General features: G+C 40.2%; 1 protein-coding gene across 1 annotated transcript in view; it reads left to right on the top strand.

Annotated features, from left to right (window-relative positions):
* Positions 1-22,828, top strand: part of ALDH1A2 (aldehyde dehydrogenase 1 family member A2) — a 54,701-nt gene extending 31,873 nt beyond the window's left edge. Inside the window, exons 6-13 of the mRNA XM_005521466.3 lie at positions 1,579-1,707; positions 1,844-1,957; positions 10,883-10,985; positions 13,481-13,665; positions 14,457-14,621; positions 15,063-15,220; positions 15,991-16,065; positions 20,589-22,828. Coding sequence (XP_005521523.1) covers positions 1,579-1,707; positions 1,844-1,957; positions 10,883-10,985; positions 13,481-13,665; positions 14,457-14,621; positions 15,063-15,220; positions 15,991-16,065; positions 20,589-20,661 — 1,002 coding nt within the window. The 3' untranslated portion in view covers positions 20,662-22,828. The remainder of the gene's footprint in view (positions 1-1,578; positions 1,708-1,843; positions 1,958-10,882; positions 10,986-13,480; positions 13,666-14,456; positions 14,622-15,062; positions 15,221-15,990; positions 16,066-20,588) is intronic.
* The last annotated feature ends 4,889 nt before the right edge of the window (positions 22,829-27,717 follow it).

Genomic DNA, 27,717 nt, shown 5'->3' with positions numbered 1-27,717 from the left:
TGCTGGACATCTCTTGTGCTTGTTTCACTGAGCTTAACTGACAGAAACTGCTGAAGAAACTTGGCCACAGGCTGAGGATTGTGCCAAAAGCAGGATTTATTTAGTTAAGATGTGTAAACCTTTGTTTGGGGTACCCAGTCACCCAGCACATGTTAGTTCTTCCCTCAGTTTTGTCCTCCAAAGCCTGAAGATGCCTGTCATATCCATCTATTCTAACACCACTGCTGATCTGTTCTGTGTTTCCTCCACGCTACCAGTCCCAGAGGACAGCCCAGGCTGCTGCATGTGCATGGCCATTGCCTGAACAAATACATTATTCAAAAATAAAATTAAACAGCAAGTCTAACACTGAACTCCTCATCCTCTTTCACATCCCAGCTTCCATCAAAACATGTGCTCTTTGGCAGTGCTGTAGCATAAACAGGGCTATATAGTGCCCTATAAAACTGCTGTGAGCTCTCCTTGCAATGCCATTAGAAGTGCAGGCTGTTAGCACACTGCTGGCCCGACAGCTCCCCTCCCAGGTTTATGTACTGGAGATGGAATTAAAACATCACTTTGTCTCCGGAGTTTATAAACAACAGAGGGAGTAAAAAATTGGGTGTTCGGTGAAGGAAAGACAGTTGTGTATTTTTTCAAGCTAGCCAGGGGCTAGAGAGATGTCTGAGAGTGGCAGCTGATATGCATCAGGCAGCAACAAGTTCTGGCCAGTGGCTGACTCTGCGACTGATACTTTCTATTCTCCTTCTAAAACAGACTGTTGTATGCATTTGTAAGAGTGATTGTGCAAGCACAGTTATTTTATTACTCTGACATTTTCACTAAAATCAGCAGGACTATCCGCTTAACCTGCTAGGATTAGGCCTTGGTGCAAAAGGCTTGTTACTTTTATCTAAGGCACATTTGCTCATCAGACTAATATAATTCACTGCATCATCTGCTGCAGTTCAATGAAGTTATAATGGATGACAATACAACATTTTATAGCAGTGAAGAGTTTCTCAGCTTGTTTTTTACTGTCCTTTTAACATCTCCCACATAGATTTCTCAGTAAGAAATCTTCAAGAAAATGAAAAGTTTTGATTGAACACTGACATTTATGGACTTTTTATTGTAATTCCATCAATTAAGGATTGTATAATTTTGAGTATAAATTTTATATCTTAAGATGTATTCAGGGATATGAAATTTACATCCAAAACTGCTTCAACATGAACAAACAGTTCTTTGCAAATGTATCAGAAGCAAGACCTATTTTTATCGAACAATTAAAAGTGCCAATAGCAAAACAGTAAATGAAATAAAAAGTTGTGACTTAAAAAATTAACAGATAACAATTTTTTTTAGTGGAGATTGTGGTAAGGGTTTTATTTCTTGGAACAGGAGAGAAAGAACTAAGAAGTCGCTGTTGTTGCTTTCTTAATGGCAGTAATTTAAAAAAAAAAAAAAATTGCTTTGTGCTGGGAAAGATTTATGTTGAGGATCAGCCTGAGAAATAAGTGAGGTATCAGCTTGACATCTTGAAAACAAAACACCACGGCAATATTTTCCATCTATCAACTTTTTTTTTTCCTACAGTGGAACTTCCCCCTGCTGATGTTTGCATGGAAGATTGCTCCTGCTCTGTGCTGTGGCAATACAGTAGTTATTAAACCAGCCGAACAAACACCACTCAGTGCTCTCTACATGGGTGCCCTCATCAAGGAGGTAAGAGGAACTGAGGGGAGTGATGTCTGTCTCTCCTCGTGGAGAGGGAACTACCAGCACATGCCTGCTGCAGCACATTCTCTAACAGTTCTCTTAAGTCATGCTTACCTTCATTCATTCATTCCTGTTTTGACAGGCTGGCTTTCCACCAGGAGTTGTCAATATTTTGCCAGGATTTGGTCCAATTGTTGGTGCAGCCATAGCCTCTCACGTTGGCATTGATAAAATTGCTTTCACTGGATCCACTGAGGTAAGAGCATTCACACACTACTGTAAAACATGAATAAATACTTCAGTCCTTGTGCTACTTTTCTCACTGTCGCTGAGTAAAAGAGCTACATCTAAATAGCAGCGGTCTGTGCTTCCCAGCTAAACTCATGTACCACAGGACTTCCCAAGCACAAACGGCTCCTTTCCTCCAGCCCCTGCTGTGCTCAGCACCTCAGCACAGGAGATATGCCTGGAAAAATATTACTGGGATTTCCTGTGGGCTTATGAGGATGTGAATCACATGCAAGTAGGCAGAACATCCCGTGTATATCATAGCACACATAAGTGCTGCTTTAACATCCATAATTTGTGTATCCTGCTGTACTTGGGGAAAAGGGAGAGGAAGGGAGCAAGTTGTGCAAATACACTCCAAATTTGATGCTGCATTCAAGTATATTGAGGATGAGGAGGAGGAAAAAGGAAGGAATGCAGGGAGAAAAGGAGATTGTCCAAGGTGTCAGTTCCCAAAATGATGGAAAGAAGCTGGCCAGAGGATAAAGGGAGCCAGTTGTCTCCTGGATGCCAAAATGTCTTGCTATGAATCTATGCTGCAGTTGTTTGAGAGGAGGCTCACTCTGAAGATGCAGGCTGCAATCTACAGCAAGACTAACCCCCAAAACTCTCATCACATCTTGCTCTCAAATATGTGCCAAGCTGGCTGTTATCAGGGTTGGGGTGGGGATGACAGAGGTACTCCAGACTGAAGTCACAGGAGAAGGGGCCTTATCTCATCGTCTGAAGGCAGACAGAAAGGAATCTCTGTGGGAGTTTCAGGGCTGGTTATATTTAGAGAGTGCTAAACCCAGCCCTTTTCAATTCAAAATCTGACAAAGTATTGTATGGAGGGAGCTAAACCCCAGGGATCCAGTCTCTCTTTGATATGTTTGACTCCCACTCGTGGCAGTGGAAGGCTTTATGCATCCTGAGGATACTGCTCTTCAGAAGAGACAATTTGTTTTTTGATTTGTGTTGATAAATTCACTGACCATGCAACCCTGCTAGATATGTGTGGGTATCTCCCTGGTGGGCCCAAGGATTGCAGAGACCAGCTCAATTATTTAAAATTATTCTGGTGGAATTATTCTGTAATTGAGTTTGCAAGTCACACACAAACCTAAATTACCAGTAAAACGTAGCTGCAGTTGTATGCCTAATTTGCACACACAGGTGTTTTGCAATTATTATACGCCTGTATGTGATTTTTTTAATGACAACTTCAGATTCTAACATACACTGGTTACATTCTAAGTCAATAGCTATATTAGATTTCAGATTATTCTATGGAATTACTCTAGTCATTATGTCTCCTGTATCCAATTAAGATTAGCATCCTGGAATACTGAAAATTTTAATATGAGCTGATTACCCCCCATAAATTAAGTTGAAACAATTGTTTTCATAAAGATATGTGGTCTCTGTTTAAGATAAATATTCTATTATACAGGATGTTGCACTGTTTGGAAGAAGAAAAATACAGATGGGTTAGGTTTCAAAGTTGTCTCTTGTAGCCAAAATAAATTTTATTGTAGTTCCAGACAGCTTTAGTTTTAATAGGCGTTTAAACTCAAAAGCTGTGGGTTTTATACTAACTCAGTGCCTACCTTTAAAAGCCTTACTAATAGGAAGTGAAAAGCATTACAGAGATGAAAAAGCAATTCTCTAAGAACCTAAAGCAAGAACAGATGGATCGTTTTAATGCAGAGTTAGTGTAAACTATTCCATATTGTTTCTGATTTCCTGTAACACTGAATTCTTGTAACAGCAAGTCAACATTGTAACATTTTAAACACCATGTTCTGATATGAGCTGGACTACAGTCTCTGACTCCTCCAAAGCAGATTTCAATTCCTAGAGAAATAGTAATGGAAGCATTTTTTCTCTCTGGTAATTGTCTGAAGCATGTCAACTGTACACTCCAGTGATGGGGATTTCCAATAGCCATTAGGTGTATAAACACCACGTATTAACTCCATTCCATCCATGTACTAGCTGAGGCAGTTCATGATGGGCAAGTTAATGATAAAACCTATCAGTACAAATGCAAAGATCTTCAAATTGAGATTCTGAAGCACAGTTTTTCTCAAGCTTTCACCATGAGGTCCTTTTATAGAAATTCTTTACCTTTGAAGTATACTTATAGCTAATGTAAACTCCCCATTTGCCTGTAAAAATCACAAAAATGGGATATTATTACCTTTTTTCTGCAGTATTCTTAAAAACAGGCTGCTTCTCCTACAAAAAAAAATAAAAATTGAATGATGCTAATGTGTTCCAATATTTGTAGAACCCAATCCATAGAAATATGAGCCAAAAGGCCAAGTTCACAGCCTTAACTCAATAAAGCCTGACACAGCCACACCACAGAGCCCTCCAGCCTTGCACTTTATCTTGCAACAGGACCAGTACCAGATGCTCACAGAAGAAGAGAGCATGTGTAGAGTGATCCTTTCCTTGCTGCAGCCTCACAGCTTCTGGCAATCAATGACTTACACACTTCCTGAGCCCAGAGGTGCATGTGGACACTTGTATCCCATGTGCCAATGGCCTTGTCACCCGTCCATTGGTCCAGCTCTTGACACTCCTGGTGACTGGGAGGCCTCAAGCCTGTGCCCATGCAATGACAACACAGAAATAATTTTCAACTTCTGCTTCTGATTTCTAATTTACAGCTATCCAGTGTGCACTCTCTTCTCAGGATTTTATATTCTTGGGCGCTCTGAATTTTTCTTAAGTACTGCTGTTTACTTTTCACACACCCCCTACAAAATAATGTGTGAAAAAGCATAAAGAGCTCTTTTTCTCTGGCGCCATTACTGTTTGATTTCATTTCTCTCCCATCTTTCCTGTTGCCCCTCCTTTTATGGGTTAGCTTGCACACATTAAAAGAATAGTCTGCCAACTCTTTCATGCCTCAGCCTATCTGCTTATGAAACACCCTCCCATGGATCATCTTCCTCTCCCAATCCCCTAGTAAATGTATCTCAAAACTCTTCCCTCCACAGCTCACTTGGAAGGGGAAGGGTTCTGCAAACTCCTGGCAGGCTATGGATTTCACTCTGACAACTGTCACGCTGAAAGAGATAAAATCATACTGAGTATGAAAGGCCATCTAAAATACTGTGCCTCCTTAGATTCCAGTAGCTTTCTTGGCTTCTCTGCCTGGTTCAGCTCACTCTTGAGCAGCCTGTTTGGTACAGGCATTTTAACCAAAATGTTTATTTTTACTGTATTGGTTTTAGTGAACCAGGGCTAATCCATGATCCTCCTTAATTACAGCAATCTCCTCTCAGGCTTCACTGACACATTTTCTCCTCATCTTCCATGATCAGATGAAATTGAAACTGACATAACCAAACTTTCTTCCAGCCAACATGACCATGTTAACAGTTGCTCCTATCCTTTTCCTACCTTTCCTTGAAAATCCATAATCAACTTACACATCTCATTACATCTTACTGAATTTCTCCTTTTCCCTTCTGGTCCCGAGCTGCAGGGTGAAACTCCCACTCCCTGGGAGCATGGGAGAGGTAAAGCTCAACTGTGTCCCGTTACCCCCAGTGTTTACTGCACAGGCCTTTTCCTTTTGCACTGCCCCTCTGTGCCTCAGCTTCTTCACTGTTCCACATATTCTTGTCTGAGTTCCTTTAAAAAAATTATTAGCAACAATTTAATTAAAACTAGTAATTTATATTTCCTGAGTTTAAGAACAGGTCCAAACTCAGGATGTCTGGGATTCCCATATATCTGCTGTTGGGCTGCAGTGCTCAGAAGTACAGGAGATGTTCTACAAGTCTCTTCCCCAGTGAAATACTAGTAGGCTTTATGTATTTTCAAGACAAGTGCTGATGAGGGGACAACTTCTACGCATACTGCAAGTGCAAAGAGTTTCTTCATATTACTTTCTTATTCTCTGAAAGAACTTTTGCTCTGCAAAAAAAAGGTGAGGGACCTTAAAATATCAGAGAACAGCAGCCATCAGAAGAAGCAGGTTTACTCTTCATTTGCCTTTATTTCCATTCAAATCTGTGAGCTCAGTTAAAGCTTTGCAAATACAGCCATTTTCCTGCTGTGAGCTGTCTGCCCAAGTCACTGTGTGCTCTCATGCTCCATCTGAACTGGAACTGGTGTGGGGATGGTGTACCCATAAGCTCCTGGTACACAGGCAGTGGTTGAGGGCAGTATGTTCTGGGTTTAAAATTAGAGATGATAATGAAGAGTAAGAAGTTACAAATTTTTTAAAATGCAGATTTAAAGCCCTGCCTGGGATAAAAATTGTGTTTTGATTGTTGCAAAAGTTTAATGAGTTCTAATAACTTCTGTTTAAAACCAAATGTGTAACCTCCAAATCAGACTGGCTTACAACTCTCTCCAGTTGTTAAATGCTCTCAAGATGAGAATTATAGATAGCACACAAAACATTTGAAGTTCTGGCCAACAAGAAATGTATCCTAAGTGGCTGGTTTCCACTTTGTTCAAACTACGACCCATTAAAATGCAGACAGATTTAAGATAGGATTCAGGTCTGTGTTCAGGCAGTTCTGTAGAGTAACCCAAATAAATATCCAACAAATTGGTTTGGATGCCTGTGTAAACAAAAGGTCTATAAACAACTGCAATAAACCCCAGCAAAAGAGTCTGCATTTTGCTTGGCAGAATGTTTTCTTTATGCACTTAGATTAACAAACCATGATCTCATCATTAGTCAACAAGATACTAGAGAGATCATCAAAGCAAACTACGGGAGAGTTGAGATTGATTCATGCCAAACAAATGTTTGTAGCTAACAGCTGTATTACCACTGATTCTAATTTACTCAGCAGGATTCTCCTTTCATTTCCAAAGTGAGATGAATGTCCCAAAGCATGATGTAGACAGAATGTCTTCCTACTGCACAGGCAACGAGTTGTGTGAGCTCTCCTGGATCACACAATCTCTTGCTGATTTTAGGCTTCATGAAGAATTGCAACCTGGCATTTTCTACTTTAGCAATAAGAATCCTAAAGGTGATTGACATATTCTGCAAAGTCTGTGAGCTTATGGTGCCACACACGTGCCCTATGTAAGGATTTAGGGAGGCTACATTAGCATTCATTCCTGCTCCTGCGGAATCTTTTGGATCCCATCTAGGACAGCTTGTGCCTCCTGAATGAGAAGTTGTTTTCCTTTTCTTTCCTTTGTGTCTTTGGTAGCATTTAGGAAGCTGTCCCTGGATAACTGTTGTGCCTCTGTCTACAAAAGATGCACTTCAAAAAGAATCACCTTCTTAAACCCAATACAAATAAGATGGTGTATCAGTCCTTTCAACTTTAGCAGGAGTTTAGCCACAGACTTCCACGGGGCCAAGATTTAACCTATGGAACAAATGAGCCATTTATAGCTTAGGAGTGTCTCCAGGAATTTGTGTTTGGGATTGCCTTTTCACTTGTGCTGCACTATTCAGTATGCTCTTTCCAGGGCTGCTCCTCACACAGTCAAAAAAAGCTGCTCTTCTTTGTGCCAGTATATAATATTTGCTTGCCCTTATGGGACACACAACCTGAACATGCCAGGAGGCTCTAAAATGTTTGTTGGAAAGATTTTGCATATAATCTGGAACTCATAAAAAATAAGGCAGAGCGAGGGAGCAGTAGCATGGGTTTGAGGGTTTTACCAAAACAATGACATCCAGTGTCTCAATGGCTGAAGAGAGAGAACTGTACTTCAGAAAACACTGTAAATTTCTGCCTAGCCACACCATCTCCCCAAAACTTAATCCATCTCTTGTAACTTAAACCACTTACTGTTCTTCAGATATTCTCTCAATATCCCAAGAAAGGTATAGAGGGTATTAGTTAAAATGCCTGATTAACTGATGATATATATCTCCTCTGTCAAATACTGCACTGTTCATGGAATCTTGTAATCCATACATTTCCCTGTGCAGTTCTTCCCTTCGCTGTCTTGTCTGTGACAGAAAATGACCTGCTGTTCAGCTAGACTGCAGTTCCCCTATATTCAGGTGCTCCCTGACGATTTACAGTTTATCTGTGAACAAAGGAAGTTCAGAGCAAAGGAGAACTCAGGCATTCTGAATGACAGAGCTGAAGAGGAAGTACCACAAATCTTGGAGGTTTGCTTTTGACTCATGAGACTTTGAGTGCTCTAACAGTAACAGGCAAACCCACCTGTACCCTTCAGAAATACAGAGTTCTGTCTGAAAACTGAAAATTAAGAGAACAAGAAAGGCAACAAATGTTTTTTAATTTCTGCACTAAGCTGAAAATGCAACTGCTTAAGTCTCCTCTTGAAAGAGACATTAAACTTCCATACAGAGAAAGCTTAAATAAACAATAATCAAATGTTTTAGATCATGATACATTCTCACTGCCCAATGTCACACCATTGACAGTCCAGAAACAGACCCTTACAGGGCTATCACTCAAATAGCTTTGTTGCACAGGAGTGCCTCAAACTACTTTTTAAATCTTTGTTGTTGTTGGTCTGCATAACAAATTGTTTTCTTTGAGATGGACCAAATTACATCTGCCTCACCCTCCGTGCAGCTTACGAGGTTATGGTACTTCACAAGCTATCCGGGGATACTCCTGATATCAATCTTGAAGCCTATTCAAAACAAGGATGGGGAGTCAGGCCTTTCTCTGCCAACATTCCTGCTGAATAATCACACAGCTCCATTATCTGTGGGGGAGTCCTCTCTTCCAGCGTTGCCTCTCCGGGCTGTGCTGCCTGTTGGGAGCTCAGGGATAGAGCTGGGAGACACCGCGGGAAGCGTGTCCTGAATGGCCGTGCAGATTGCAACACTATCGCTTATCCCTTTCATGCTGTCTTTCTCCATAAAGAGAGGCTCAGTCACAAAAGGCCGCCTTTGTCACTAAATAACCACGGTGCTGGTGCCTTCCCGAAGACTTTTCTCAACTTGTAAGTGCACAGGGCACAACGGGAGCACAGTGAACAAAAATGCTGAGCAGCATGAGCCCCACCATCCTGATGTCTACACTGATCTCTAACAGGAAAGACACAGTGAAACCTTCTAATAAGTTTTCACTTGGAAACTTTACAACAACTTTCTCTGTATTAAAAATACCTCAGACTACACTTTTCCAAATTTACACCACTGTCTTTGGACTTGAATATTTGCCACATACACTGTACTTGGACTTGCATACTTGTCAATCACTTGTTTGCGTGGAATCTTTTCAAAATCTTTACTTACATGTAAAAAAGAGTGTTTTGACATTAAAGTAGAATGGAAGGCAGAGAGATGAGGGCTGGACACGTTGCTCTGGCTTTCTTGGTCTGTCCTGCTCTTTGTGAATTTTTGAGGGGAAATAGCTGGTTTTTGCTCTTAGAGAGAGGGAGGTTTAAGGCAGTGAGGGTGTGAATGGCATTGGCTGGCACGGGCTATAAACACAGAACTCTGGTTTCCAGTGTACATTTTCAACACAGTTTGAGCGGCTGGAATTTCCAGATGACGTGCTCGATGTATGTGGTGGGGGTGGAAGGCAGAAAGGATCCTTTTTTTCAGGTTCACTTCTGGCTGTCAGTCAAACATAGCAATAAAATCAGCTCCAATTAAGGGGATATGCAAGGAATTTCATGATAATGTCAACACTCCATTCCATCAATACAGGGGTACAGAAAAAAAGCTTTTTCTTTTTTTTTTAAAAAAAGAAAAAACTCAGTCACACTCAACTGTGGTATCACCAGATAAACAGTTAATCACAAAGGTACATGAAGTGGTTCACAATTCCTTCATTATCCTGTGGAGTTTTTCCTTTGTTTTTTTTTCTTTTGGGGCCCTGGTTTCTGTTTCATTTGCTTTCTGATTACTCCAGTGCTGACTTAACTTTCTCTAGCAGACTGCCTTTAATTCTCTACGAGGTTCAGCTTCTCATCCATTAACCCCTTGCTGCAGGGAATCTCACTCACATAACCTTAGAAATAGAAAACAGATAGAGAGACCAGAGTACTACATGGGGAAAAAAGCCCAGCTCTGGGCTCATTTCATCTCTTTCTGTGTGACATTAAAACATATCCCAGTTAAAATAAAGCACTCACCAAGGTTCTTAAGCTTCTCAATATTCTGTAGGTACTTTTAATCCTGTGTTTTACCAAGTAGGAGACTAAATCTACCCGTGATTACTTCCTTAGCTGCAAAATGGTCACAGTTACACTGCAACTGTACAAAAGCTGATCTATTTTGGATTTGTTGATCCAGGGAGAGGAATTTTCTGGGAGCACAGCTGCCCCTCCAACTGTACTGATGTGGAAGCACATCAGATCTGTAGCTGTCAGATTGCTACTCCATTTAATCTACTCTTATGTTCATTGGTGAATCTGCAATTTGTGGCTGCTGCAGCTGACCCCATGATCTACAAAGACATTTTAGAGGCGATTTTGACCTCCTCAACCCATATCAAGATTATCTGTGGTGCAGCTGTGGGTCAGGACTGGGATGGTGCTTTTGTAACTTCTTGCCTACTTGGTATTCTGCTCTGTGCTGTTAATCCTGCAGAGGAGGAGGATGACTTCATCAGTATTTGATGTATTAAGCCTTGTGAACATATCAGTGGTTTGGATGGAAGAAATTGTAGTTACATCCATTTCAAATTTCTAATTCAGCTCTCCTAAAATGCCTGAAAAGAAAGCCCCAATCCATTTTAGCATAGCTGCATAGGGGTGAATGCTATACAAACTTAGTGCTGTGCCTTATCCCCTCTCAATTTCCAGGGGGAAAAAAAAAATAATAAAAAACAGGGAAGCTGTCTACTACTGATGAGAATATGTTTGGAACGAAGAACCTGCTGGATTATTTAAAGCTCTGCTCTACTGATAGCAAACCCTGGCTGTTAAAATGAACTGTATGACTACATTCCCTGTAAAATGTGTCTCCATTTCCTTTCAGGTTGGGAAGCTGATCCAAGAAGCAGCTGGAAGGAGTAATTTGAAGAGAGTTACACTGGAGCTGGGTGGGAAAAGCCCAAACATTATTTTCGCAGATGCTGATTGTAAGTCAGCACTTCCATATTTTTGCTAAAAACATATCTGCATGATGTCTTTCTCCTTTTTTTTTTTTATAAACTAATTTTAGGGCACATCTTTCATATAAAGTGAAGTGAAGCAATACAGCTGTATCTAATGATACTTTTCAATCTTACAGAAGCAACCTAAGGTGTGCTATCTTTTATAAAATACAACTTTTGAACCCACAAATTCATAGTCAACAAGAGAGCAGAAAAAATGTTATAACCAAGCATATAGACATGGTGTTTTTCACAGTTAGTCCCACACACATTTGCCAACCTATGCTCTGCAGCAAGGTGATTTAGTGCTTTAAAACTGGAAATTCTGTGATTTTTTTGGTTCAAAGCAATTATAAAAAGGGAGGACACTTTTATGTACACTTGACTTGCTAATCTAGTCAGTGTTGTCTTCCTTTGTTAAGTAGCTGTATTCCATTTTTAAAATTTTTACAACTGAAGAATTGTGTATTGAAATATCCTCACTACCACTGTCAGCAGGGAGCTGAAAATTTTGGCAGATGTATGATGTTGTGCAGCTGAGATTTCTGGCACCTGAGAAGGCACAGGACAGCTGTTTAGGATAGGATGTAAACACAAACTAAAAGTTTCTGCATAAATGATCAGCAACTAAATAGTTACAATGCTGATATCTAAATTGTCAGCAGGAGGTTTTGAGGTTAACACCCCGTTAAGATGAATGAGATGGTTCACACCTCGCTCTGAGCTCTTGTTTCAGGCTGGGTGCAGGCACCCTATACTCAATGCCCTTTCTGAGAACTTTGCAACCCCAATAAATAGATACATAAGGATTTGGTCTTCTCATTTAAAAGGGGTAAGTGAATAGAATAATTTTGAATAGCATTAATTACAAGAGATGGTTACAATCCTGTATCCATTTTCAAAACTTATTAATACCTAAAAAACTAGGGAAAGCTTGACAACTTCCAGCAGCTTTTCTACGTAGAAATGCTTTACCAAGTTGAGGATTGAAATTTCAGCTACAGACATCCTGGTAAGCTAAAAAAGCTCTTGTCAGCTGGAGCCAGACACAGATATTCCAGCCTTCTACCCAGTTACTCATCTCCACCTCCCACCAGATATCACCGTACCTCAAATGTCCCTCACCTGCTAACTCAGACTTGAACACCTAAACATTTCTAGTAGAGTGACTTGTGCCAGGTCTGTGTGTCGTGGTTTTATGACCTTCCACGGGGGAAGAACAACTGCTCTCTGGTCTTCCCACAATTACAACCTCCAGCACTTGGCCTAAGATTTAAACTTCAAAGCTCTGATTATTTAAAAACAGCAATTGGCTCACCGTTCCAAAGGAGTTGTTTGTTCTGCTTGAGGAACACTGTGTGCCAGAAGTTAGAAGAAAGCATGATAAAACTGTTGAAGGTTTAGTGCACCAAAAAAACAGAGGAGAATGGTTAGAGCCCCTCATGGTGAAAAACTGGTAACAATAGAGAAAGAAACATTACTTAATCACAGCTATCCACCAGTGCTTTCAATCTCCATGGAGCTGCCAGGGAAAATTTGAATGGGGTCCAGGGAACAACCCATGTAATTTTTCTAAAGACCACACTGAGGGCATAAAAAGACATTTCTGTTAGGCAGAGTTGTCTAGAATGTGCTGAAAGTAAAGCACTGTTTCTTTGTTTAGCCCATGAAAGATTATACTTAAAGCAATGTTCCAAAGTGTTACAACTGGTAACAGAGGTATTACAGTGCTGTAGGGCATCACTGTTTAGGGATAAATTCATTATTCTAGTCTAGTCAGTTACTACACCCAAAGTAAGAATGTGGCCGTGAATGTCTAAATATGATTGGATCCTCTCTCCTGCTTGGACAACAATGTGTTGTTGTACCTCCAAGGAAGTTGGAGTAGAAATCGAGGGTTGATTGTTCTATAACACACCTATAATTTTAATGCCTTACCCGGTCACCTGCATGGGCCAAGAGGAAATTTCTATGTTACAGAAAAGGAATCTGGCTTTTTGGGAAGGACTGGTCTTGCCATTATCAAAGTCAAATTTTCCCATGTATTTGGTTTGCTGTAATTCTCACATATGAAGTATTAAACCCAGTGCCAACTTGGGATCACAGACAAATTTTCCTCTCCAAATTTCCCTACAGTGACCCAGTCAGATGTATTTATGTGGGGGACATCCCACTTCTGAGGTTCCCTTAAGGGTTTTGCTTGGTAAATGACATGTTGCTGGATATAAGACAGTGGTGAAGTTGTTCTTGCATACCTTACTCCTATTGACTGCTAAATCACTGTCTTAACTTTCCCAGTGGGAATCATCCTCATTTCTGACCTGACTCAACTATGGGATGTCTTGATTTAATTTTATTTAACCAAATCCTAGTACTGAAGTTTGGGGAATGTGGCACTACTGTGTAATACACACAGCACTGATGCAAAGGCAGATTAGCCCACGGTGTTGCAGTGCAACATGTGCTGTCTTGCTTTTCAGTGGACTATGCTGTGGAACAAGCTCACCAAGGAGTCTTCTTCAACCAAGGACAGTGCTGCACTGCAGGCTCACGGATTTACGTGGAAGAATCAATCTACGAAGAGTTTGTCAGAAGGAGCGTAGAACGTGCAAAGAGGAGAGTTGTGGGGAGTCCTTTTGACCCAACTACAGAACAAGGTCCACAGGTAAAGGAGCAGGGCTTTGGCTCTACAGCCCAGGAGGTGCCTGGAAGTATTTAAACTCCACTAAGGCAGAGGTCAGTCAGTGCACACTCATTCAAGGTCCAGGGTAGCTGATACTACCGATATAGTATATATATACATATACACGTATACATACATATATATATATATATATGCACAATACATGCTTTCAAGATTAAAGTTCTAAAAGAGTAGATAAGCTGTGCAGCTCTGAGGTGTTTCTTGTTAAATAAAAAAATCTCAATTTAAATATGATGTTTGCCTCCCAGTTTTAAGACCAAGATTTGGATCTTCAGCCCCCAAAATAGAGCCGTAAATTGTGAGAAGCTCTTAAAAGCCTCTATGAGCACTTCACCATCAAGAACTGTCTTCAGCCATACCTATGCTTGGAGATCCAAGAATTCTAAGCAGAAGACAGGCATAATCAGAAATAAGTCTTTAGAAAATGTTCCTGTCACTAATAACCAGCTGGGCTTATAACATTTTCAGGAAGTTAATCTGGTACAAAAACTAATGATCTGCTTTTTTTGTGCTTGTAAACTAGATTGTTTAGCAAGTGTGGGCTACCACAAACATAAGGTGACACATCTTAAGAAGTCTGAGCCCAAAGTTACAGGCAGCACCTGCTTGTAGATCTTCAGCATCTGCAGCTCAAAGAGCAGTGATGGAAGCAGGAGCTGACTCACTGGAACATGACTTGTCTAAAAACACCTATTTGGACTCAGTTGACAAGTACATGGTCTGCGCACCAAACAGCTTTTTCTCTCTTTCAGATTGATAAAAAACAATACAACAAGATCTTGGAACTGATTCAAAGTGGCATCACTGAAGGAGCAAAACTTGAATGTGGGGGAAAGGGGCTGGGAAGAAAGGGATTCTTCATTGAACCTACAGTGTTTTCCAATGTAACAGATGACATGCGGATTGCCAAGGAGGAGGTAGTCATGTGTGGGCAAAATCCTTTTAAAATGTCCTAAATATTACTTTTCTTTTTTTTTTTTTTTTGTTTAATTCCGAAGACAAAAGCTTCAGAGTAAAAATTATGACCATATTAAAAAAATAAAATAAAATTCAGAACTCCTTATGCACACAGCAAGTTACATCATCTGGGTAAGGAAGCTCAATTTTTGTCACTGACTGTAAGGTGTCAGATATCAAAGAGGAGATATGGGTAGAATGGACAAATTCCCCTGAGGCATCTGCTTTGGGAAATTCATGCAGTTTTACAGACAGCTATTATCACTAGTTATCACTAAATTTTGCTGTGGGAAATTGTAAACAGTATAATAGGAGAGAGAAGATAATTAAGAAAGCAGAACAAAACAAGAATAAAATGCCTATGAAGGGGATATTTTATTAATTTTTATTCTTTGTTGCAGATTTTTGGGCCTGTTCAAGAAATACTGAGATTTAAAACCATGGATGAAGTTATAGAGAGAGCCAACAATTCTGATTTTGGGCTGGTAGCTGCTGTCTTTACAAATGACATAAACAAGGCCCTGACAGTCTCTTCAGCAATGCAGGCTGGGACGGTCTGGTAAGTAGAAGTTAACCCACTCCCACTCTTGAAGATAAAGAGTTTGACTCACTATCATCATTCCACTTCAGTTTTGCACCCTTTGTTAAGAATATTTATGCAGCCCATGCTAGTGGTGGATCACTGGCCAAGCCATGGAACAGCAGTGGGGAGGTGCTGCTCACTGCTGGAGCTGGAAAGCACCTTGCTTCCCTGGAGCACTGCAGCCACTGAACGGCTTTACTGAAAACAAACAGGATAAACCATCCTTTCTGGGGAGCACAGGAATCCAGGGAGCTTTCACTAAAGGCACAGAGGATTGTGCACTTTCTACAACATTAGGGAACTGAGAGGACGCCTCCTCTCCAGTCTTTAGGGAAAGGGAATGCCAGCTCTAGAGTTTAGTAGCTTGCAATTTAGTATGTCAAACCTGACTAAACTAAAGAGCTGCATGAAATTAGGGAGAAAAAGTGCAAACTCAAATCTAACAGCTCTATGTTATAAACTGGCACTGAGGTTTGGCAGCAGATTAACAGCTCATTACTGAAGATGTGTCCAAGGGTATGGTGGTCTCCTCTGGCCCCCAGAGGTCAAATCCAATTCTCTTTAGGAGTAAGAAGCAGACTGTTGTTTTTGTAGCATAAATCCCTCATTTCTTTTCAACACGAAACAAGTCTGTTATTACTAAGGGGTATAGAGTGTCCTTAGCTCCACAAGTTTCAGTCTCTCTCTGAGTTATCCAGAGGTCTCTCTGGCAGTGCAGCTGGATTTAATGCCTCTTCTTGTTACAGGATAAATTGCTACAATGCCTTAAATGCCCAAAGTCCTTTTGGAGGATTCAAAATGTCTGGCAATGGGAGAGAGATGTAAGTATTATACTGCTGTTTTCTAAATTCTTCTCAACTCAACAACTTAATAAACATTAGAGAATGTTTCCATGCAAATTAAGATCCAGAAATATTCCAACCTGAGAATCAGGGCAAAATATAAAGTGACATAAGGTGACATTTAATCATCATTGCCAGTTCTAAATGCAATTGATTTGCATGGTAAGACCAGGTTTTTATTTTTTGGGTTTTTTTTTAATGTTGCAAATTAACTTATTAGAATTTTCTTCTTCTGAAAGGAACTGAAAATTTCTGTGTATTTTTCTGAACTTGTAATCTGTGTTTTCTTGAAAGTTTTTTTAGCCATATTAAGCATGACTTTTCAAAAAGACTTTCTCTTTGGTGCTGCTGAGTGCTTGTTGGCTGGTTTGGTGTACCTGTTTCAGAGTTGTTTTGCCATGTACTGTGCCTCTCTTTGTAGTTTTTCCTTTCCTTTCTTCAGTTTTCACTCTATTTGTTAACACAGATGCATTTGAATTTTACAAAAAAATTATCAGCTTGCAGATTTTTAAACAATGAAATCAGGCAAAGAGAAGGAAACAAATGTGTTAACATACCTTTGAAAAAAACCACTTGCCATTATATAGCTTTCTGTCTTTCTTATTCCATTAAGCGCTAAGTGTCAAATATTTTGAAATGGAGCTCCACACTCAAATATTGTCCCATGTACCAAATTTAAAGTCTTACCAGTTTCTCATTCTCATTACAATCACAAGGAAGTTTGGCAATTGCATCAGCCCCAGATTGGTTACATACCAAGGATTCAATTAATTTCTGTGCGGGAGGTATGTGTACCAGATAAGTCTCACCTAAGTTTTCAAAATAGCTTATGGCTAATGGTAAACTCAGCAGTAAAAATAAAGTAAGGTCAAACTCTTTAAAACTTTAAATATGTTGAAGTATACAGCTTGATCTATAAAATAAGCTCTATGTAGACTGAAGTATTTTCCCTTGTTAGGGAGTATTTGAATAACACATTCATGCTATTCACATTCATGAGTTATGAGGTGATCTCACACTGGCATAAATATGTCAGGTCATCTAACTCTTATCATTGTGAAAATATTCTGAAACTACTAAGCTCGATAGAGCTCATGAGTAACTTGACACCCAGGGGTGACCCCACTGACTCCAGGGAGGTTCAACTGTGCAAGCAAAATATTCACGTATCAATGTTGCAGAGTTCTTAAAAGGGGGGAAACCCAGACAGCACCCCAGCTCTCATAGAAAAATCTGTGGTAATTGCACACTTGATTCCCACTACAGCTTTGAAAGTATTCATCATAAACAATAAATGTTTGGAATGGCAATAATCTCCATCTCACAAAGATGCCTGAAAACCTACCTATAAGTAATTATTCTACTCCTTCAGAACCTCTTTGATCAGATACCACCTTCTAATTCACCTCCTCCACCCTGCATTAATACCTGCATACTTCTTATTAAAATGCCACTTTCCTAGATTCTTGTTTTTAAGGGATAAATAATGTTCAGTTGGGCAGTTAAAAAAATAAAAGCTGTTTATACATTAGTGTGTCATTACAAAGGTGACACTATGTTACAGACAGACCATAACTGGGCCACTGTGCTTCCTCTGCCAGTACTGCATTATCTGGGACTTGTTTTCGTCCTGCATTTAAATTCACAGGTTTTCATCACACATGGGCAAAAATCAACCCGAAGTTCAGAACTGTTATACTCATTTTACACTCCCACAAAATGTAGCAGAGTATGTGCATCCCAGTAGAGAACCAGAACTCATGTACACAATACAGGTGATTTCTGATTGCATTAAGATTACTTAAAATATTCTTCTATCCTTGAAGAGGTTTAGAAGTCATGGCTTTGTTTTGTTTTTTTTCATTCATGTTTCTTTAAAGCTTCTTATCACTATGTGGGAAATGTAAAATTCAACTCATGTAACTAAAAATTTGGTGGTTCACCCCAGATAGCCACATGTGGCCATTTTATATTAGAGCTCCCCAAAATTCTGGCCTCTGTCCAAATGTCTTCAAGGGAAGGAAGTTCCATTCTACTTCAGAACTCTTCTTTAATGTCATAGGAATTGTTACTATCTGATATAGTGGATATAGCTATCTGGATAGCTCTGAGATACAGCAATGCACACCTGTATTCCAAAAAACAAGTGCAAGCAGGAGAATGGCTTGGAGTTGTAATTCCCAAATATTTTTTTCCTCCTGGACTGAGGTAGGGAAGAGAATATATAATATTTCTTCTTAAAAAGTATATTATTCCCCTTCCCTCATACCTACACAACCAAGGGACATCACCATGCAGATTTGACACATGGACTTCTTCCTTTTCACAGACACAACCTTTATTCTCACTCTGATACCAAAGTGCAGTCCCAGAAGACCCAGAGTGGCCATAGAATAGAATAGTTTTGTATAAGTCTGTGGGGACAATCGAGCCCTTGAACTGAACACACACTGACTCTTCTGCTCTGAATATCTGGCATAACCCATCTTCCTATTCAGCAATTGCAGCTTTTTAACTTTTGAAAAAAATATTTGCCTTAGAATTCATCACAATTTTCCTTTTCCAAACTATTGACCAGAAAACAAATGTGTAAGGCTCTGAAGCCGTGAGTTGAAGAAACAGACAATAAATGTCTCTAATTTTGTTTGGCAGTCCAAGATGAAAGATCAAGTGGCATTTGGAATGTACATAAAATCACTCGTTGCTGTCAGCTGGGTTGCCTATTGGCTCACAAATATGTGTCTAATGGGTGTCTGGAGCTACAAAGCAGCCCTGCTGAATCCAGAAACTTCCACACAGACACATACTAGCATTAGTTACTGGGCTCCAAGCAGCTCCTGGTGACAGCTTCCACTGAGCCCTAAGGGAATACTTCTGATAAAGAGCTAAAGTTTTTGGTCATTCTTTGGAGACAAATCCACCACTTTCTACTGCAAGCTGGGAGTGGTGTGGTCAAGATCAATGGGCACCTTTCACATGCACAAAAGTCTTCACTAATATTTGCTTGCAGGTACTTAGACTCTGGTAAATCTTAAAACTGCCTACAGAATAATCAATCTGCTGTATCCCTTAAATACTGACCACTGTATCACATATAAGGCTTACCAAACCAACAGGCACATATGCGTTCAAAACTGCAGATGAAGTGACATGGGCTGGTAAATACTGATATTTCTGCTCAATTGAACTTTCCAAGGAAGATTACAGCAGTTTCACCCCAATGTTATATTTTGTGTAAAATCTGCAGTGTAGAAGTAAATACAAAATGGGTTATGCAACAGTGGGGGCCTACAGAAGGGTTTAATTGCCTTAAACAGTGGCCTCTCACTCCATTCTGAAACCCTCATTAGAAGGTGGTTCTGAGGAATTCTTCTGAAATATTCTTTATGGTTCAGTTGGCATTTAGTTCTGCACAGGAAAATCCAGAGAGGAGGCAGTGTCAAATAAACATTCTAACATCATATATATGCCAGCATGTTCTACATTTTAATATAAGTAATAGAGCGATACTGTGTGCATCTTAGGGGTGGGGATAAAAATTCAACCCATAAACAAATGTCTGTAAGACCTCCTGCAAAAAATCCTCATTGAGTTAATAAGGAAAAGGTATTTTACTTCCAGACTTGGACTGTACCTGTTTTGAGGTGGGGACAGTGTTTGCTTTACATACACAGCATCTGGAAGACATAACTCTACTAATGACATAAAGAGACTTCTCCATTACTCAAAATGGGCACAGGAAAATGGAAATAGCTGTCCTTCAGAGAAGACCAGTGCAAGTCCTATGAAGCCATGCAACATCCACACTAAACCTCAGCAGAGGGGCCAAAAAGATGAGCCAGACTGAAGCTGACTAAAACAAAATGTTAACAGCATTCAGAAACACCCTCTTTTTAAACATAATCTATGCAAAGCAGAATGTGTCCCCCTCAGAGCCATGTGTCAGATGACTGGGACCAAGTGGGTGCCTGGTCTCTAGCAGTATGGAGGTCCAGGGCCAGGACAAAATGAGGAATTCTACAGGGAATTGAAGAAGGGAATCTGAGCAAGCTGAACCCTCTTCCACATTAAGTGCAAATGGTGATTTCTAGGGAGTTTTGTTAGGGAGAAAAGATCAGCACCTTAGAAGTGAAGTTCATCTTTACCCACAGTTGTGAGTAGTTCATTTTTCATTGTGCTTAGTGCGGGTCTTCCCTTTCTCGAGCGCAATATAAACAGTAATTTCACTGGCCAGTGGGGTAGGTCTTGGTGTTTGGACATTTTCAAGGTCTAGAAAAGACAGAGGATATCTATTTGCTCCCAAAAGCTCCATCAACAGACAGTGAGTATTTCTGTGTTTAATGTTGTGTGTCTCATCAAATTCTGAAGCCATCCATCGTTCTTCTGACCTAAACTAAATTGCAATTTTGGGTTATATCTTACCTTTATCAAGAAATCTCTTTGCAGATTTTTGCTTGATAAACAATACCTGGTATAAGCTGATGATGCAATTTGTTCTTTAGGGGTGAATGTGGATTGAGAGAATATTCTGAAGTTAAAACTGTGACAATAAAGATCCCTCAGAAGAACTCCTAAAACGACAGAGGACCGTGTTGTGCAGAAGAGCACATGATGCCACCTTCTCTATTCCTTATGGAGACCAGCACTCAGGAATAAAAAGTGTTACACAATATTTAAGAAATTAAGTTGCAACATATATACTGGGCACATAACTGCATACGTAATGCAAACCAACTCTGCATGTTTTCATGAAAATCTCCTGAGAATCGTTACATCTTTTTAAAACAAATTATAATGAGATAAAATTGCTACTGGGCATCATTTAATAACGGTTCCAGCTATAAAACTGTTAAATGCAAATGCATGCACACACACATTTATCTCTTCCTTAAATAAACAAAGTAAGTCTTACTGCTTTCAGGCTGCCTTCTCAAACAGACCTGCCTTGTACTGACATTGTAGTTTCAATCAGGGCTCTACAAGCCAGATTTCACCCAAAACACTAGCAGTGAACAACACAAACAAGTGTCATTGATGTTCCTAAAAAATAAAAGATTCTGAATGGTAATGGCCCCAAACCTGGCATAGTGGCAACTTTCCAATTAGCACGCCCACAGAAAGAGGTCAGACTGGGGAGGGAATCAATCTGCTGCATGGCCAATGAAAGCCAAATACTTATCAGCGAGATTTGGCTTTCAAGGCTCACAACAATTCGGATTTCAAAGCTTATTTTCATAATTACTTTATGTCTTGCTATAAGCAAAAAGTCCTCCTTCATTTCCAGGAACTTGAAGGGATTTACCTGCCTGCCAAAAGAGCAAGGCCAGACAGGGTGGGTGGGTGTTAACGAGAACAGGAACAGATTCCAAGGCTTCAGAGAATACTTTAGCTTTCACTGCTTGTCTAGTTTTGTTGTTGTTGATGTTGTTGTTACTGTTATTGCTTTCACCTTGTTGTTTTTTTTTAAAACAAATATATGCACGCACAGGCTCCATTTATTTGTCTGCTATTAAAGTGTCTGTGATTACACTGGGAATCATTAAGAACTTGTTACAGTTTTTAGTAAATGATGTCTTGCCGTCCTCACCATGCTTGTGCACCTCAGGTGACGTTAGTGGCTGGTATTGAGCTTTCAATTATTTGGTTTCTTTTGGTCCAGGACAAAAATATGAGCAAGCTCTTTCAGAAGTGAGGTGTTTAAAGCCTGTCACATTATTACCTGCTGCCTACAGAGACTCTTCAAATCTATTACTGACAAACTAAACACTATCTCTTTCTTTTTTCAGCTGCAGAGCTTATCAATTCCCCAGTTGTTTTTTTTTAAGAGGTTTCATTTTATGTTTTAACTTAGAATTAAGAAAATCTATTTTAGAAGTATAGTAAATCATCCACACAGTGTAGCTACATGATCTGGGGTGTAAGGACAGAATTACAGCCTCAGGTGTAAGTTTTCCCAGCTACAGAGTCTATGCTATGAACTGTTGAAAACTCCAGCCCTGATCAGAAACTTAATTTTGCATGTTCCTAACTTCCTTTAGTCTCTGAGGAATTCCTCTTAGATTTGAAGTTGTATGTGTCCTTCAACATACTGCTGGCTCAGGACAAGAGTCTCCAGCACTTTGTAGTGTGGTGGCCCTCAATATTTTGTAACTCATATCAAACTGTGTATGTGTTTTTAAGCAATACGTTACACACTCTATGGTTATTCAGAACTGATAGTACATTCACAGACATGGAGATAAATCAAAGTATTCCTGAGTTGTTAAATTCAAATGCCATATACTTCTACTGTAGTGTATGTCAGAGTGAAGAAAAACAAAATACAACAAGTAAGAGATTAGTTATCTTTTAAACTGCAATATAAGATGTGAAAAAGGAGATTTTACTTCTTTTCTCCTATTTACTTAAAAAAGAAACTTCCTGTGCTTACAGCATTTACACCATGTACTCTTTTGTATTCTTTTTGTGTATTTTGTATGTCTGTGCTTTATTCCCAATACATTCAGGTAAATAATATAGAGTTGCCATTTTTTTCAACCCTGTCACTGCAGCTCCATTTGATGTACATGGATTTGTGAAATCCTTTTTTAGATGTACCATCTGCATGGATCCAACAAAACATTTTTCCAGTCCCTGCAGCTTTTTGTTACAGTTTTTAATCATGTATATAGTTATATGTTATTAAAAAAGTAAAAGGATATTTTCTATGAAGTTTTTTCCATTAAAAAGGTTTAGAGAAAGACTTTAGACTGTGAGACTCCTTTATTATTGACAGAGCTATAAATATTAAAAAAAATATTTTCTTAGCAAAAGATCTGCTCTCACAGTAGCTTTATTTTCATTTGCAAAAGTGAATGATGTAAAAGGCCAATTACATTTTCTGGAATATTATTGCAGCTGTATGAAAACACTTGTGAATTGCAGATCTAGGTCATAGTCAAAGTCCATCCTCACCCTTATGGTCATAAAGTTTAGCTATTGGGGCAGGTCTGAAGTCATCAAAACCAGTGGGGCACCCTTGCAAACTGCTGCATCACAGCTTGATTTTTGGATAATATTTTAAAAAATCATGATGCCTTTTCTTTCTCTAGTAGACATTTCAGAGAGATTATTAAATTAACACTCAGACCTTTTATGGAGAGATAGTCTACTTTGATTTCAAAATGCTAAAATGGGACAAGGACGGACTGAATTCACATGGCCAGGTACTATACAACTCACCCTCAAGCAATGCCTTTATTCCAGGTTACTTTCATTGCCAGGGACTGCATTCCTTTTTGAAATGGTGCCTATTTAGGTAAAGTAAGTGCTCAGTTAATACAGCCAAGCTACTTCATTGTATGGCAAGCAGTGGTTGTACCTCAGTGTCACAGAATAATACTGTTGGTTCAATCAACACTTGAGAGGCAATCACGATGGAGTAACTTGACTAGAATAGATGGGATAAAAGAGAATAAGACTCAATAATAGGAAGGAAATTGCATTCTTAGAGAGGAGTACTGCTCCTTAAAGTCTGGAATATCAGGTGCATATTAAGCAGAGTATTGTTTCTATTTAGTGGCACGGACAGCTCTGTTGTGGGACTTTGGGTGGACAATTAGAACTTTCCATATTCCCCATCTCTCTGACCCACTTGCCACCTGTCTCAGCACTCCAAGCAGTCATCCAGGCACAAGCAATGGAGACGTTTTCTGAAAGCAAAACAAAGGAAGGAAGGTTGTTCTAGAGCCACTGAAAACAAGATATGTTTTCTAGTGAAACGAGCTAAGTTTAATCCATAGTAAATAAGCACCCTGTGGAGCTAGTGAAAGTGAATGTATCAATAAAAGTGTACAGGCATAGTAAAGGGAGAATTTGGAATAACTGTGCATTTCTTCTAGAAAAGGATGTGAAGAAAGACAGAAAGTTTCAATTCTGTGGTCTACAGACAAAGCAGTGGATATTGATACTACTTGGCTATCATTCACACATTTATTGGTGCCCTGTTACAGAGAATGCTCTTTCTTCCAACAGAGGCCAGGATGAAAAATCTTGCCTTGCATATGCAGTGGCACTGTGTGTCACAGTACCCTGTTATTTCTCAGTTCTGTCCTGGAAAAAGAGATCCATAATAACACTGAATTCAGGGCAGCAGCTGAGCTAGAGAGGAAGTCAAAGACAAGCAATACACTGTACTTTTTACTTATGACTTTGCATGGTTACACGTAGAGCTCTGGAGAGCTACATTTACCACCTTACATTTGCATCCATACATCTCCATTTACTGCATGCTAAGTCCATCAACACAGGAAGTTATTTTTCTTATAACAACTTCTTACCACAATGAGTGATATTCACAGTGCTATATCTATCAGGAAGCAGGAAAAGCCTCTGTGGCTATTAGATGCCATCAGCATTCCCAACCCATTCAAACAGATTTCTCTAAGCCCATTAGACTACATCTTCCTCCCTTGTCCTCATGAAACACTCAGTCCATAATTCTTTCTGTATCTTCACCATATCTTCTGTGTCCACTGACAGTGCACAGGTATCAGGGACCTGTGTGTGGCTCACACAGAAATCTAGGAACTTCTGAAGCAAGTGCAGGACTTTCAGCTTAGCACACAGAGCATGAAGTCAGGCCATTTACAAGGATAGATTAGTCTAAAGTGAGAATAGTGGTATAATCTCACATCACTGAAGTGTGGCTAGAATATGCTACTACTAAGGCTTGAGGTCCCACTTTCCTCTTCCACCCAGCACAGTGTAGAGTGCTGGGATGCTGGTTTTGATATGCACTTTCCTAATTTTTCTCAGAGGACCAGAACTGACATGCTGGAACCCAAGGTTAACACAAGAAACAGATGATTACAGCTGGCTGCAGCACAAGTTCAGGCATTTCAGTGCTGCAGAGCAGGTTAAGTTTTCTGTGTAGCCACAGCTGCTGCACTGGGTAGTGCCCAGCACCAAGTGCCTGCTTATCTGTGCCTTAGGCCTAGAGGCTGCACATACACACAGGACTGACAATCTGTCCCACAGACAGTAAGGAGAGGCACAAGGCTGATTTGCCTCTTCATACAGCTGGGGTAGGTCACCTCAGCTGCTGCATAATGTCCCTACCTAAGTCCCTTAGCTTACAGTTAGAGAGGGAGAAAAAGCACATCTGCACGTCCTGGTGCCTAAGAATGGCTGATTCTGAAACAGCTGAGTTTACATCCTTAACCCTCACTAAAAGCCCACTAGCACAGGTATTCTAGAGCTTAGTTGCATCATAAAGACCACAACTATTTTTTTCTGATATAAATTTAAATCTACTCAAGCCAGTATTGAAGAGAGACTGCACCTACAATCCATGGCTTCTTTATGGTGAGCATTTGCACTGTTACTTTTCATGGGTTATTAGGATGAGTCTTATCAAATAACAGAGGCTGGCTTGTACTGTGCACAGCACATGTATTTTTGAGTGTGCCTGCAATGCCAGAAAGCATGCCAGGGAACACTTTTTTGACCTGATTTCATGTGAAATTTATAAACACATTATGGAGTGCCTTTGTTTCCATCATCTGTAATACCCTGAAATCGCCAATACCACGAAGGCTGGGACAATCTGCCTTAAGGATCAACTGAATCTACATTACTGATATGTTCCCCAGTGCATTATTGTAACCATTCCTTGTATTGTCATTTAATCCTGGTATCTAACATCAAATCCTGCAATTCCAGGATGCTTTCAAGGTGTTTTTAACTGCCTGGAGTCTCTTGATGAGCCACACTACATAAACCTGGATTGTGCAACCACCACAGCAATAGACTGTATGAAAAGCTCCAGCTGCAGGGGTTGCCAAAGAGGCTGTGACCACAGCAGGCTGGAGTAACCCAAAAGGGTGCTTGTGAAATGTTTGTGCTGCTGGCAGGCAGCACATTGCCAGGACAGATCACACATCATGCATTTGCACATCAAATGAAGCTGCACTGGTCTGAGAGCATGGGAAAGGCCTGTCTTGAACGGCATGTGTCCTACTTCCTAAACATGTATATTTTACACTTTACACTTGGTTATTGGCCAGATTGAAAGTACCACAAGTTCCCCAAAGCTTGTCATTTTGCCTTTGAAGTAGAACTGTTTGGATAATGTTTCCTTTGGCAATTTATCTATGTAACAAAGCAGGAACTTAACTGCATTGGCCTCTCAACAATCCTCCACTAGCTTTTGTCGAAGTCTTCATACCCTTGTGTATATGCACTCTCACAGAATTTCATCACTTTTTGTGACCATTCTTAGCCCCTCTCCTTCTCCCTTATGGTTCTGCATGGTGAGGCTGTTGCTCATATTAACTCGCTTAATTCTGGGGGTTTTCCCTGATCTATGTATGCCTGGCTGAGTTCCCATTTCCTAGAGCAGCAAAATTAGCAAGATTTTGTGTGCACCTCATTTTTGCTACCAAACGAAAAAGAAAATGTGTTTCTACTGCTTGTCCTTGCAAATGGGCTTCAGTTCATGGTCCATCGCTTTTCTCTCTCTCCATACTCCCACCGTACCACAAGATGGGACATAGAGCAGGATCTTCTGAGAAGTTTCTGCTGTTTTCTGCTTTCTATTGGTCCAAAATCTCTCCTGCAGTCTTTGGCACTTGACATCTAACCTCAAAGCACAAGTCAGTGCCTGGCAAGAGAGGCCTCCTTTTACTTTTTGATTTTAAACATCACAAACACTCAGGTTTCAGGGAAGGATGCTGAATGGAAAGGCACTCTTTGCTCCCACCAAGAAACTGCAGATAAGGGATTTTGGCTAAAGCACCCCCCACTAGAGGATGCCTAGTGGCATCTGACACTACTAGGTCAGAACTCACAGTTTGTTCATTCACCAGAGAAGATTGTGGCTCTCGCTCAGAGCTGGCTGGTGGGATGCCCTATCCCAGGCTGAACAGCTATGGGGACTAAGTAGGCAGCCTTTAGTCAAACCAAGTATTCCAAGGAGTCCAGAAAAGTCACCAAATACTCTTCAGCCTTATTCCTCCAGCATCACATGCATACATATATTATTTTAAAAACAACCTGGCTGTGAAATCAAGGAGAAAAACATACTGTTGCTAAAGAAATGGGCATTGACAGACAGAGTTACCAGTCTGTTGTTCCTGAGTAGCCTGGAAGTCCTGAGCAGTACCAGGAAAGCTCCCACATCATGATGCTGCATTGCCCCAGGGTTGCCATGTCTGGTGTGAGGGAGGAGGTTGCTGAGAGCACCACACCCTTTCTATCCTGGCCTGAAACTAAACTGGATCAAGACCCTTTCTTGAAAATCTCTCCCATGTTTCTCCACAGCGCACTCTACACACCTTAAGCCACAGGAAGCCATTGCTACACCGCTCCTGGGAACTGCTAAGTTGGCCAGGTCTCTGAACATGCCAATATATACAGAACCACCTACTCCCATAATGAGACTGCAGCAAAACCCAGAACAATTCCTACTCCATCTTTTCTGCAGCCCAACATCTCCAGCAGTCTTCCGCTTGCAGCATTATCCTCCCAAGGATGTATTTCTGGGGAAGAATGCCCAGGAAATACCACTGGTATAATAGTCTCTTACAGGAGTTTCCTTAGGGAACATCTGACACTCCACAAGTCCCACTAGATTCCCTTTCGTGAACCTTT

This window comes from Pseudopodoces humilis, chromosome 16, assembly GCF_049639895.1.
Source record: "Pseudopodoces humilis isolate 2021_Gansu_Grassland_sample_001 chromosome 16, ASM4963989v1, whole genome shotgun sequence".
Classification (NCBI taxonomy): Eukaryota; Metazoa; Chordata; class Aves; order Passeriformes; family Paridae; genus Pseudopodoces; species Pseudopodoces humilis.
Note: the sequence above shows the minus strand (reverse complement) of the source record. Positions and strands in the feature narration are given on the sequence as shown.